Source organism: Pseudorca crassidens, chromosome 9 (assembly GCF_039906515.1).
Source record: "Pseudorca crassidens isolate mPseCra1 chromosome 9, mPseCra1.hap1, whole genome shotgun sequence".
NCBI lineage: Eukaryota > Metazoa > Chordata > Mammalia > Artiodactyla > Delphinidae > Pseudorca > Pseudorca crassidens.
Window position 1 is genome coordinate 91,921,051 of NC_090304.1, and position 11,233 is coordinate 91,932,283.

At 38.9% G+C, this 11,233-nt stretch overlaps 2 protein-coding genes across 3 annotated transcripts; one reads left to right on the forward strand and one right to left on the reverse strand.

Moving 5' to 3' along the window:
* Window positions 1-1,601: 1,601 nt before the first annotated feature.
* C9H11orf71 (chromosome 9 C11orf71 homolog) lies at window positions 1,602-2,358 on the reverse strand. Its single transcript, XM_067751086.1, has one exon. The coding sequence runs from the start codon at window positions 2,149-2,151 to the stop codon at window positions 1,756-1,758; it is 396 nt and encodes a 131-aa protein (XP_067607187.1). The 5' UTR covers window positions 2,152-2,358; the 3' UTR covers window positions 1,602-1,755.
* A 49-nt stretch (window positions 2,359-2,407) lies between these two features.
* Window positions 2,408-10,768, forward strand: RBM7 (RNA binding motif protein 7). Of its 2 annotated transcripts, XM_067751085.1 has the most exons (6): window positions 2,426-2,581; window positions 3,170-3,293; window positions 3,474-3,636; window positions 4,277-4,364; window positions 7,144-7,234; window positions 9,040-10,768. In XM_067751085.1, exons 3-6 carry the CDS (start codon window positions 3,576-3,578, stop codon window positions 9,400-9,402), a joined length of 603 nt encoding a protein of 200 aa, XP_067607186.1. In that variant the 5' UTR covers window positions 2,426-2,581; window positions 3,170-3,293; window positions 3,474-3,575; the 3' UTR covers window positions 9,403-10,768. The 2 variants fall into 2 exon arrangements, with proteins under 2 accessions (XP_067607185.1, XP_067607186.1); XM_067751084.1 differs by lacking the exon at window positions 3,170-3,293 and having other exon boundaries at window positions 2,408-2,581.
* The last annotated feature ends 465 nt before the right edge of the window (window positions 10,769-11,233 follow it).

The window sequence follows — 11,233 nt, forward strand, 5'->3', positions numbered from 1 at the left end:
TAGTTAGCTACTATCTTTGCGAGAATTGAGAAAAGTCACTCAAGTCATTTTTGGTGTTTCGTGATTCAAATGAGCAACCTGGGTTGAATGGCTACAAGGCTCTATCTAGCTGTATGACCTTGGAAAGTTTACTTCATCTCTTTGTGCCTTGGTTTCTTGGCAAAAAAATGAAAGCATAATACTTTTGTTATGGGCTGTTGTGAGAACTAGATGACATACATAAAGCTCCATAAGAGCAGAGACCGTATCTATCTTGTTCACCACTTTATTCTAAGTGCCTAACATATTTACTAGGAGGCACAGTTACTAGCAGGCACAGAGTAAGTGCTCAATAAATATCTGAATAAACAATGAATAATCGCCTCTAGCACATTGCCTTGCACATATTACGCATAGCTACTATCTTTTCAAACGATTTTCTTATGACCTGGTTTCCAGACCTCTCACTCTATTGATCACTCTTACAGAAGCTCTCTGGTTTGTCAATATTCTTAAAATGCAGTTCTCACAATTCAATTGTTTGGTGTGTGGTAATTTTGCTTATCTGAACGTAATTACAGACCCCAGTCCGCTGGGAAAAAGCTACACTGCCTGCTTACATAAAGAGTTGCCACTTACAAAACCCACTAGATTTCTCCCAATACCACCCTTTAAACCTTGGAGAATGTATGGTTAAGACAAAATTATGAGCAGATAAGGAGCGATCAGCCAGATAAGGGAAGAACCAGGATAGTGCAGTATTACGGAGAGCCATGGCAACCAAGGTTTATTTTCATCACTGCACCTAATGAACAGTCCAGTGTGGTGATTATTAGCCTCTCCATCTTGAGTACACTCCTTGATCTCCTTGATAGCAGGGCTATGTAAAGTTCATCCACAGTGCTTAGCACTGAGGAGATCTTCAAATACTATTTAATAGTGGAATGGCAAAAGACAAACGAGAAAGTTTAAGGAAGATGCTAGAGTGAACAGATGAGCAGCTTCCTAAGAGGAAACTGTAAGATGAAGGTTTCCAATTTTTGTATAGTTTGGGACAAGATTCAGATTAAGGAAGCTGGGATTGAATGTGAGCAATAAAGTGACAAATATAAGTGTAAAAATTCATTTGGAACTTTTGGCAAATAAAGAAATGTAAATTGGTTTAATAATTTGAGAGAGGAGCAAGGTTTAGGTTTTGCTTTTGTTGGTTTAGTAGAGACTGAAGTTTGTAGATATTCCTTAAGAAAAAGTGGAGGAGGGGAATGGAAGAAGTCTTAAAGACAAGATGATAGAAGTGTTGGGCCATAGGTGGGAGGATACGCCACAGTAATAAACCAACAGAAGTAAAGGCAGAGGGAATAATCTGAGGTAGAAGGGTAGGCATGTAAGGAAACTCGGAAATATAAGTCTCAAAGTAGGAGAATCTGCCAGGGAGGAGGTGTAAGACTTGTGGAAAGCAAGACAAATTTGGATCCATTGTTGGGAGGATAAAAGGATTACTGACCTCTGGGAAGGATGATCCCATCCTTTGTGACTACCTCAAAAAAAATCTCTGCTGCTCCTCCCTTCCGATCTCATCATCATGGCTGTTTAAAACCATCTGAATCAAGTAACTGTAAACATTTTACTTTGCGCTAGGCTAGAGTAACAGGACTACCACGCATTTTTATATTAAACTGAAAAGACGTCCTCTAAAAATAAGACTTCGGTTGCACCAAAAGTGTATTTTAGAGAAGCCTTGTTCACAAGCTGAGGGGCGGAGAAGAGGTATTCATTTTAAGCTGAAAGACGGGCTGCGCTAACACCTCCGAGTGCCACCAGACGCTGTTGCAGGACACTTCTTAGGAGGTCGAGTTTAACCCCACGGCCCGGGTAAGGTGAGAATCTGGCTTGGCGGCTTCGGCTCCGCGCCTCCTGCTCCCTTCCCTCTGTAAAGCGGGTCGTGCTCCCTCCGCCACCAGGCGCCCGACGGCTCTCGGTCCGGAAGCTCAGCCGCACAGTGGACCGAAGAATAGGTTCTGGAAGAATCTCCTCGGGACTGGTAACGAGGAAGCTGTCTCCAGAGACCATCGCCAACGCTAAGGCCGACGAGCTGAGGTCGCCGTGGGAAGAGCGGTAGGCCACCAGGCCTCTTCGATCGCCGGCAGACAGGGACACATAGTTCAGGGCCATCTTCAAACACTGCCCGCAGTATCTGTGTTACGTCCCACGGTCAAGGCAGACTCTTCGCGGCTCCACTGATTAGTCCAGCCGGTCTCCAACACTGAGACCGACTTCATCGGAAGCCATCACCTGAGCGTCTGCAGATCAAAGACCCACTTCAACCCAACGCTCTCCTCCCGAGCATGCGCAGTCCGTCAGCGCACGTTGACGCCGCTGAGAGCCGACGTGATTGACGTTTACGTCTGTGACGCCTGGGAGCGCGAGGACGTGGGGTTTCTGAGAGTGCGCAGTGGGTGCGTCGGCGGCGACCCTTCGGCCTTTTTCGGGAGGGGGCGATGCTGAGATGGGGGCGGCGGCAGCGGAAGCGGATCGTACTCTCTTTGTGGGCAACCTTGAAACGAAAGTGACAGAGGAGCTCCTTTTCGAGCTTTTCCACCAGGTAAGCGGCTGGGATCAGCCTTTCCCTTTCGTTTTCCGGCCCGGGTAGGGCCCGGCCCAATGGCCATCCCCGCTTTCCTGGCTCAAGCGGCACGGTTCGTCCCGGCACCGGACAGGTGGGCGGGCTGGAGGTGGGGGTCGCGCTTAGAAAGGGAGGCGCTCGCTACGTGTCGCTTTATTAGAAGGATCCTGGTTAGTTCAGGCCGAAGTAACGACTAAAGGTGGTGGAGGGTCCTCTGTCGGGCATTCACGTGGTAAAGAGTCAGTGCTCTTAAGCGACCTCGTACGCGTGGGTCCTTCGTTGAGCTGTGCTTTTCCTCTTCCTGCTTTTCTCATCTTCCGCTTGTAAATTTTATTTCAATTTCTTTCTTAGTATCCGTTTTCCACTTAAGTTTCTTACGAAGTTGCAGCAAAGACAGACTCATAAATACTCTGTAGGAGAGCGGCACTGTACTGTTTATGTATTAAAATCTGTATCAAGATGCGTTAAACCTGTTCCCTCCAGTTGTCTTTCAACAACTGGTAATGTTTGATTAGTCGATACAAAAGTGAATTTTTAGTCCAAGAAAACTACTTTCTCTTGATAAAGGTTAATTTCCACGCAGTGGGATAATGATGGTTGTTGGTGGCCTTGTTAAAGTCATAAAGTACTGTGAAATGTAAATTCAGTCGGTGATTGGGTTTCCGGTTCCTTATGGGCTCCCTCCCTCCAAGTAAGTTAATCTAATTTTCGGTCATATCTATAGGATCTTTAACCGAGATGGAAATCCGAGTGTATCCATTTTTAAAATTAGAGTCCCTGGTTACATTTTTGAATTTTTTAAACTTTGTAAAATTTGATTATTTTCCTGAAACTGCCTTACTGAAATTCTGAAAACTTTTTTTGTCTGTAGGCTGGGCCAGTAATAAAAGTGAAAATTCCAAAAGATAAGGATGGTAAACCAAAGCAGTTTGCGTTTGTGAATTTCAAACATGAAGTATCTGTTCCTTATGCCATGAATCTGCTTAACGGAATCAAACTTTTTGGAAGGCCCATCAAAATTCAGTTTAGATCAGGTAACTATTCACTGATGATGTTTAGGAGAGAGGTTGTTTGCCGCTTTGTTTTTAATTTTGTTATTTAAAGAACCTATTTTTGGATGAAAATGCTTTAAGCTTTATGAATAGTAAACTTTATATATCCCTGAAAATGGGTAACATTGACAGTATGGATTTTGAAAGCTGTACTTTTAAAATGAGAGTTAACATTTCAGTTTGGGTTTGTGAAAAGAACATAAACCTTATTATTAAAATGACTGAGTTTGGGTTCACACTCTAAAAGCACAAGGATTATTTCCTGAAAATACTTTTCCTGACTGCTTTGTAATTTACTTTTACAAATTTTGATGTGTGACCATGTAAGGATGAAACTTTCCTTGTAGTCATTCTTACAATTTAGTGTGGGGATCAGAATACTATGGCCAGACTGGGTATTTATACATTGGAAAGTACCTTATTTGGAACCCTTTGCTTTGGGTATATTTGGTATTAAACACTTAACAGTTTTCACTCTGATGAACTATAAAGCAATTTACTGAAATTTGAGGTTTTCACTTTTAGCCTATGTCTACCTTTTTCGGAGTGATTGGGCTGAGGGATACAAAATTTCAAATTAAGTTTTTTATCAATAAGAATTTCTCAAATTGTTTCATTTTAGGAAGTAGCCATGCCTCACAGGAGGTCAGTTCGTCATATCCCCAGCATCATGTTGGAAGTTCAAGCCCTACTTCCACATCTCCTAGCAGGTAATATTTCTCACCTATTTTTAAAATCATTTATCAGGAATTTTTTTAGGCAGTGACTTCAAAATGCATAATGAGTGATTGGTTTCTTTCTTTATGCTCCTACCTCTTTATTCTTCTGCTATATTTGCTATGTTGGATTATAGTTATATATGTATCTATTTTAAGGGGACTATAGGCCCATTATATATAGTTCCCTTAAAATAGATACGTACATAACTATATTTATGTTCATTTGTAAAGACATACCCATACCCACATACATGTATATAACTGAGACGAAATTTCTCAAAACATTACTTAGCCTTACTACTTGTAGTATCCTCTATTTTCTATTTTATTTTATTTTTCAAAAAATCACATTAGTTTTATGACCACTAAATGGTTGTTGCTTGCAGTTTAAAAATACCTGTTAGTAAACAGACTACTGGACTAAGAGTTCATAGAATCGGATTCTGGATCTGTCTCTACCAATTGTGTAATCTTGAGCTAGTCTATGTCCCTGTCTTTCCATTTGTAAGGAAAAGAAGTTGATTTGAATGATCTCTGAAATACCTCTTAGCTACTGAGGATTGGAAGAGGTACCATCTTTATATTTACTAATAATTTTCTTTGGGGAGGCTGATATTTTGCCAGGGACGTTTTCTTCCCGGTATGTCCATAGAGCTATTTATCAATTTATGGCTTCATTCAAGAAAGAGTTAACAAATACCTGTCACCTGTCGGGTTCTTCACCAAGTCCTTTGCACCTATGATCTCATTTATTCCTCACGGTAGATTTATGAGGCAAGGATTATTATTATCTCTACCTTATGTATGAAGAAAATGAAGGTTGGGGGTTAACTTGCTCAAGCGTGAACTGCTCATAAGCAGTGGGCTTGTTTTCAAACCCAGGCAGTGTGATTGAGCACACCCACCATGATACGAGTAGAAAGTTTCTAGAAAGTTTTAACAAGGAGAGGTAGGTGAATGAGGACTTGAAAGAGGGCAGTGTACCTAGATCATAATGAATAGAAAATGGAGAGTAGTAGATGATACTGTTGAAGTAGATAGAGGCAGAAGTTACAGGGTCTTTCTTATAGGCCATAATTAGGATTTTGGAATTTCACCCTAAGAACAGTAGGAAGACATTGAACCGTTTTCAGTAGGGTAGTAAGAGGAACAGGTTTGTATTTTAATGAGTTAGTTGGTTGTACTGGGAGAGAATGGATTGAAGGGGACAAGGGTGACTAGGAAGCTGTTGGTAGCAAGGTATTGGTGTTAGTAGCAAGGAAGCTATGGGAGTGAGGTTGCTGCTTTGGATTAGGGTGGTGCCAAGAGCTAGAGAGAAGTGGGCGGATATGAAGAGTTTGGAAGGTGAAAATTGTAAGAGAGCAGTAATGTGAAAAGGGTACCCTCTTAGAGTCTTTTCTTGCCAGCTGAAGTTAATTGTGTTTAAATGCTTTTCAGTGTAGTTGGAATTCGAAGCATCTCTAACCACTTTTATGGACTCTTGAAAGGTATCTTAGGTGGAGGGGAAAAAAGAGTTTTTAACCCTTCTTAGAAATTCTTGGGGAAAGAAATATGCAAGTAAATACTGTAGTTTTAATCAAACACTAGAGTGTACCTGATTTTTATACTCTCTGTAAGTAAAATTATACTTTTTATCCCCTTAGCATACAGGTACGTAATCCGATTTGAGAAACCCAAATACGGCACTTCCCTGGCGGCCCAGTGGTTAAGACTCCGCACTTCTACTGCAGGGGGCACGGGTTTATTTTATATATATATATTTATATACATATATATAAAGAATAAAAGTTCTTTTTAAAAAAAGTAGCTTTCTTTACAGCATACAAATAAAATCAGTTCTGCTTAAAAAAGAGAAGAAAACCCAAAATAAAAAGATCTAAACTGTAAGATAAATCTTGATGATTTGATTCTTGGTGATTTAATTCCAAATCTTGGTGATTTGATTCCAAAGGCATATTTTAAAATAAAATTAAAACCTTTCTGAGTTTTTCTGTAGAGCAAGTTACCTCTATAGGAAGTGAGGAATAAGGTTTAAGTCCTTAAGATTAATATTCTTTTTATGTTACAGAACTCCTTACTCCCCCAAACCTATTATTCTTTCTTCTTATCTCAGTAGAGGTCTACCTAATTGCTCAAGCCAAAAATCTAGATTTTTATCTTTTAGTTCTTCTGGTTCCCGCACCTGTTATGTCTAATTGATCAAATCCTTTTCATTTTAGTTCTCAGTCTAGGCCTTTGTATTACTGGCCCAGGTATTGACAATTTTTTTCTATAAATTGACACAATTTTTTTTTTTCTATAAAGGACTAGTTTCTTCTGCCATTGTAGCACCACACAGATAATACCAAAACAAAAGAGCCTGGCTAAGTTCTAGTAAAACTTTGTTTACACAAACTGAGTTTGGCACACAGGCTATAGTTTGCTTCCCCCTGCACTAGTCCTTCCCTCAGCTGGAGTGTGTTGCCTCCAGGTAATCTTGTTCAGCTGTAACTTCAAATGTCTCCTTTTTAGAAAGGCCAGTCCTGACCAGTCGAGCTAAAATAGAACCGCCTATCTCTCTCACCTCAACTTGCTCTTTAGTCATTTCTTACTATGTCTTTATATCCATGTGAAATTGTCTTGTCTGAATCCTTACCCCAGCTCCATGAGAACAGATACCTTGTTGGTCTTGTTCATTCCTGTCTTTGAAGACTGTGTCTTGCTCAGGATTGGTATGTAGTAAACATTTACTGAATGAATGATTATATGTTGGTTTTCTTACTTTTCACAGGTACGAAAGGACAGTGGATAACATGACTCCATCAACACCAATAATTCAAAGATCTTTTTCTTCTTCAGAAAATTTTCAGAGACAAGCAGTGGTAAGCTGATTGTTCAACTCGAGTTGCTAAAAAACTCGTACTTAGTTAAAACATTCATTCTTAATTCTTAAGTTCATTTCTTAAATTTTAGTTAGACTAGCATGATCTTTGTAGATCACTCATTTTAGTTTTCACTGGGCTGAAATATATATTTAAAAGATTGAAGATAAAAAGAAGAACTGCTTGTCACATTTGTATTTTTCTTTAACCATTGTTGGTGTGATGTGTGTGTGTGTTGCAAATATTGGATACTCATTCTCCGATGTTCTTGCAACCTGTGCCGAGTAACTTCTCATCACGTACTGTCTTTAATACTTAATACGTTAATATACTACAGTCTTCTAGACCACCTCCCTTGTGAACATGCCATTTTTTTCTGTAATGATATCACCAATGATAAAATCTTAAGTATCTTTTGCTGTTGCATCTTTGTCTTTGATCAGTCTCAGATCCTTCATTCTTTTCTTTTTCTTACATTTGTTTCTTCCTTTTTATCTTCTTTGCCCAAATCACAATCTTGAATTGTGGTCCCTAGGCTTTTGTATTGCACAGGTCTACAGAATAAAAATATAAGTGAAATAAAATAAAATTGAGAAACCAATATAAAGAGATATCAACTTTTATAAACATATTATATATTTTTCTTATTTTGCTGTAGACCATTAAAAAAAAAATCATCATTAGCTAATGTCTGTCCACAGGCAAAATTTGGGAACCACTCGTCTAGTCACTTAGTACTTGTATCTATTTTCTTCTCGCTAGTCCATCTCACACACCATTTCAAAATTACTATTATAACTCTGTTTTGCTTATCTTCCTGGTGATTTTTTTAATATAAATTTCGTATTTTATTTATTTATTTTTGGCTGCATTGGGTCTTTGTTGCTGCGTGCAGGCTTTCTCTAGTTGCGGCTAGCGGGCTTCTCATTGCAGTGGCTTCTCTTGTTGCGGAGGACAGGCTCTAGAGTGAAGGCTCAGTAGTTATGGCGGCGCATGGGCTCAGTTGCTCCACAGCATGTGGGATCTTCCCGGACCAGGGCTCGAACCCGTGTCCCCTGCATTGGAAGGCGGATTCTTAACCACTGCGCCACCAGGGAAGCCCTAGCCTTGTGTTTTTGCTCCCATTATCTGATTCCAGTAAACCTTTCTAGCTTTACCATCTATTAGTCATGGCTCATGAGATCTATAACCTGTCTTAGCCAGAATTACTTGCTATTCTATGAACTATTCTGTGTTTCCCTGTTATTTTTGTTTGTGCAGTCTTCTTTCCTTGACATACCTCCCCCTTAAAATATTTTCCTTAAAGAAACTCCATCCAGGGAATTCCCTGGTGGTCCAGTAGTTAGGACTACACGCTTTCACTGCCGAGGGTGTGAGTTCGATCCCTGGTTGGGGAACTAAGATCCTGCAAGCCGTGCGGCATGGCCAAAAAAAAAAAATTACATCCATACTTTTAATACTCAGATCATATGTCGCCTTCATTAAATCCTTCCTAAAGATACTGCGCTTTTGCTTTTAATGTGTTCATCATACAGTGATTTACATTATAGTCGTTTTGTATTACTTCTTCCCTTCTAAATTATATTCTGGAGGACAAAGAGTGGTAGTACAGATATTTGTAGGGTGCATTGGAATGAATGAAGCTATGGTACTACTTTAGTTGTGTTTACCTTAAGATTCAGCTAGGCAAGAATGATTTTGCTTTGCCATTATTGTGTTCGTTTGACCATGGCTTGATACCTGTTGCCTTTGCTATCTAGAAATATTTGTGGTTAACACATTTCCTTCTTTTTCTCTTCGCTCAGATGAACAGTGTCTTGAGACAGATGTCATATGGAGGGAAATTTGGTTCTCCACATCTGGATCAATCAGGATTTTCCCCATCAGTTCAGTCACATAATCACACTTTTAACCGGTCTTCAACCTCCCAGTGGCGCCAAGATACACCATTATCACAGCGAAAAGTCAGACAGAATTCTCATACCTACACAGTGGATAGACATTATAGCCGTGAACAGCGTTACACTGATCATGGGTCCGACCATCATTACAGAGGAAGCAGAGATGATTTCTTCTATGAAGAGAGAAATCCCGATGGCTGGAGCCATGACTATGATAACAGAAGAGACAGTGGTAGAGATGGAAAATGGCGCTCATCTCGACACTAACAAGTGTTAAAAGGATGTTTTCATAGTGTCATTCTAGGCCCTTTTTGTTAAGTTGTTTCTGGGAATGTTTTCTTTAAAAAAGTCTATAGAGCAGCTTTACAAGTTGGCACATTTCTTTATAAAATTTTTAAAACCTAATTGCAGTCCAATACAGAAATGAGAATTGTGGTTCTAGTTTTATTACATTAATAGCCTTTCACCTCAGGGTTTTAAGAAGAGGAAAGGGTTTTATGCTAAAGAAAGTGCACAATTCCTAATCATTTTAGACAGTTGAGGAAGGGATGTATTATTTGGATTAATTGTATTATGAAGCAAATATTTTAATTATCTGTTACCTTTTTGTATTACAAGAAATTTCTTGTTAGGGAATCAGATTTTTGGTGTATATAATGGAAAACATTCAAGTTGATAGTCTGAAATGACTCAGTATTTTGTTACTAAACGAGAAAATGTAAATTCAGTGATTCATTTTACTAATATTTGAGAAAACCTTTTGGTCAAGTTTGGGGATAAATCATATTATTTAACTTAGAGAACTTAAGTGTAAGTTCTGTGACATGATCTTGAGTTTTACTGTAAGTGAGCATACAAGTATACATCTACACATGCTATTTCATTGTAAAATTTTAGAATTTGCTCATTAAAACATGTTCAATGGGCTTCCCTGGTGGCGCAGTGGTTGAGAGTCCGCCTGCCGATGCAGGGGACAGGGGTTCGTGCCCCGGTCCGGGAAGATCCCACATGCCGCGGAGCGGCTGGGCCCGTGAGCTATGGCCGCTGAGCCTGCGCGTCCAGAGCCTGTGCTCCGCAACAGGAGAGGCAGCAACAGTGAGAGGCCCGCATACCACAAAAAAAAAAAAAAAACAAACATGTTCGATGTATGACTGAAGTCACTCAGGAAGTTAAATATCTCTAAATGTATTTTTTTTACAGTAAAAATACAGTGTTAATGTAAATCTTTTTCTGGAAGAACAAAAATGTAAATGCATAGTCAGATAAAATAGTAAAATGTTTTACTGAAAGTATTCTTTTTTGGGAAAAAAGGTTCATGAAACCTTTAAGTGACGCCTCTTATCACTCAAATTTCTAAACTTTTAACATTTTCAAAGTGCAAGGACACATTTTATTATGGAGATTGTACAGGGTTCTTTTTTGTTTGAACATTTGAAAGAATTTAGTCTAAAACACTTTGATTTAAAATTTTTAAAATCTTGTTTAACAAAACTTTTATGTATCAATATGCCGTTTCCCTTTCATTGTAGAACTTGTTTATAAAAATTAATTCCTTGAAAAATTTGGATTCTTTTTAATATTAACTACAACATTTGTACTATGTTGCTTTTTAATATATTGAAAACAAAAAGGAGGGGTGTGTCTTTTTTTTTGACATCACTAACATTGTACACAAAAAGCTAGCAGCATACATTTATTCAGTGATTGCGTGGTGTTAGAGTATCCTGAAATATACCTTTTGAACGTATCAAACTTATATTTTAGAATCAGATTTTCAGTAACACATGGTTTATGTTTCTGAGCACTGTAAACTAATTGAGTTACTCTCCCTAGTCTCTAGGAGTTTGTACATTTGGTTTTCTCTGTGTCTAAATGCAGGCGGCTTTTCTGAGTCCAGGTAAATGGAGCTAGCTGTCCAGTTACTCAGCACAGAGCGTCCAAATCAAGTTTCTGTTTGCTTAAGCAGTTTCATAGTAGAAGGATTTGTTTCCAACGAGCCTGTTATTTTCAGGTGTCTGACCTATATGAAAATTTACTCAGTAGCCTTTGTAGATATTAACAAAGATTAATACTGCTTTATTGCAACTTATCTGTGGCT

Bases quoted from the DNA above. Each gene is read 5' to 3' on its own strand.
- C9H11orf71 (XM_067751086.1), bottom strand. From the start codon at position 2,151: ATGGCCCTGAACTATGTGTCCCTGTCTGCCGGCGATCGAAGAGGCCTG.
- RBM7 (XM_067751084.1), top strand. From the start codon at position 2,486: ATGGGGGCGGCGGCAGCGGAAGCGGATCGTACTCTCTTTGTGGGCAAC. The intron at 3,637-4,276 runs GTAACTATTCAC...GTTTCATTTTAG, and splicing joins CAAAATTCAGTTTAGATCAG to GAAGTAGCCATGCCTCACAG. The intron at 7,235-9,039 runs GTAAGCTGATTG...CTCTTCGCTCAG, and splicing joins ATTTTCAGAGACAAGCAGTG to ATGAACAGTGTCTTGAGACA.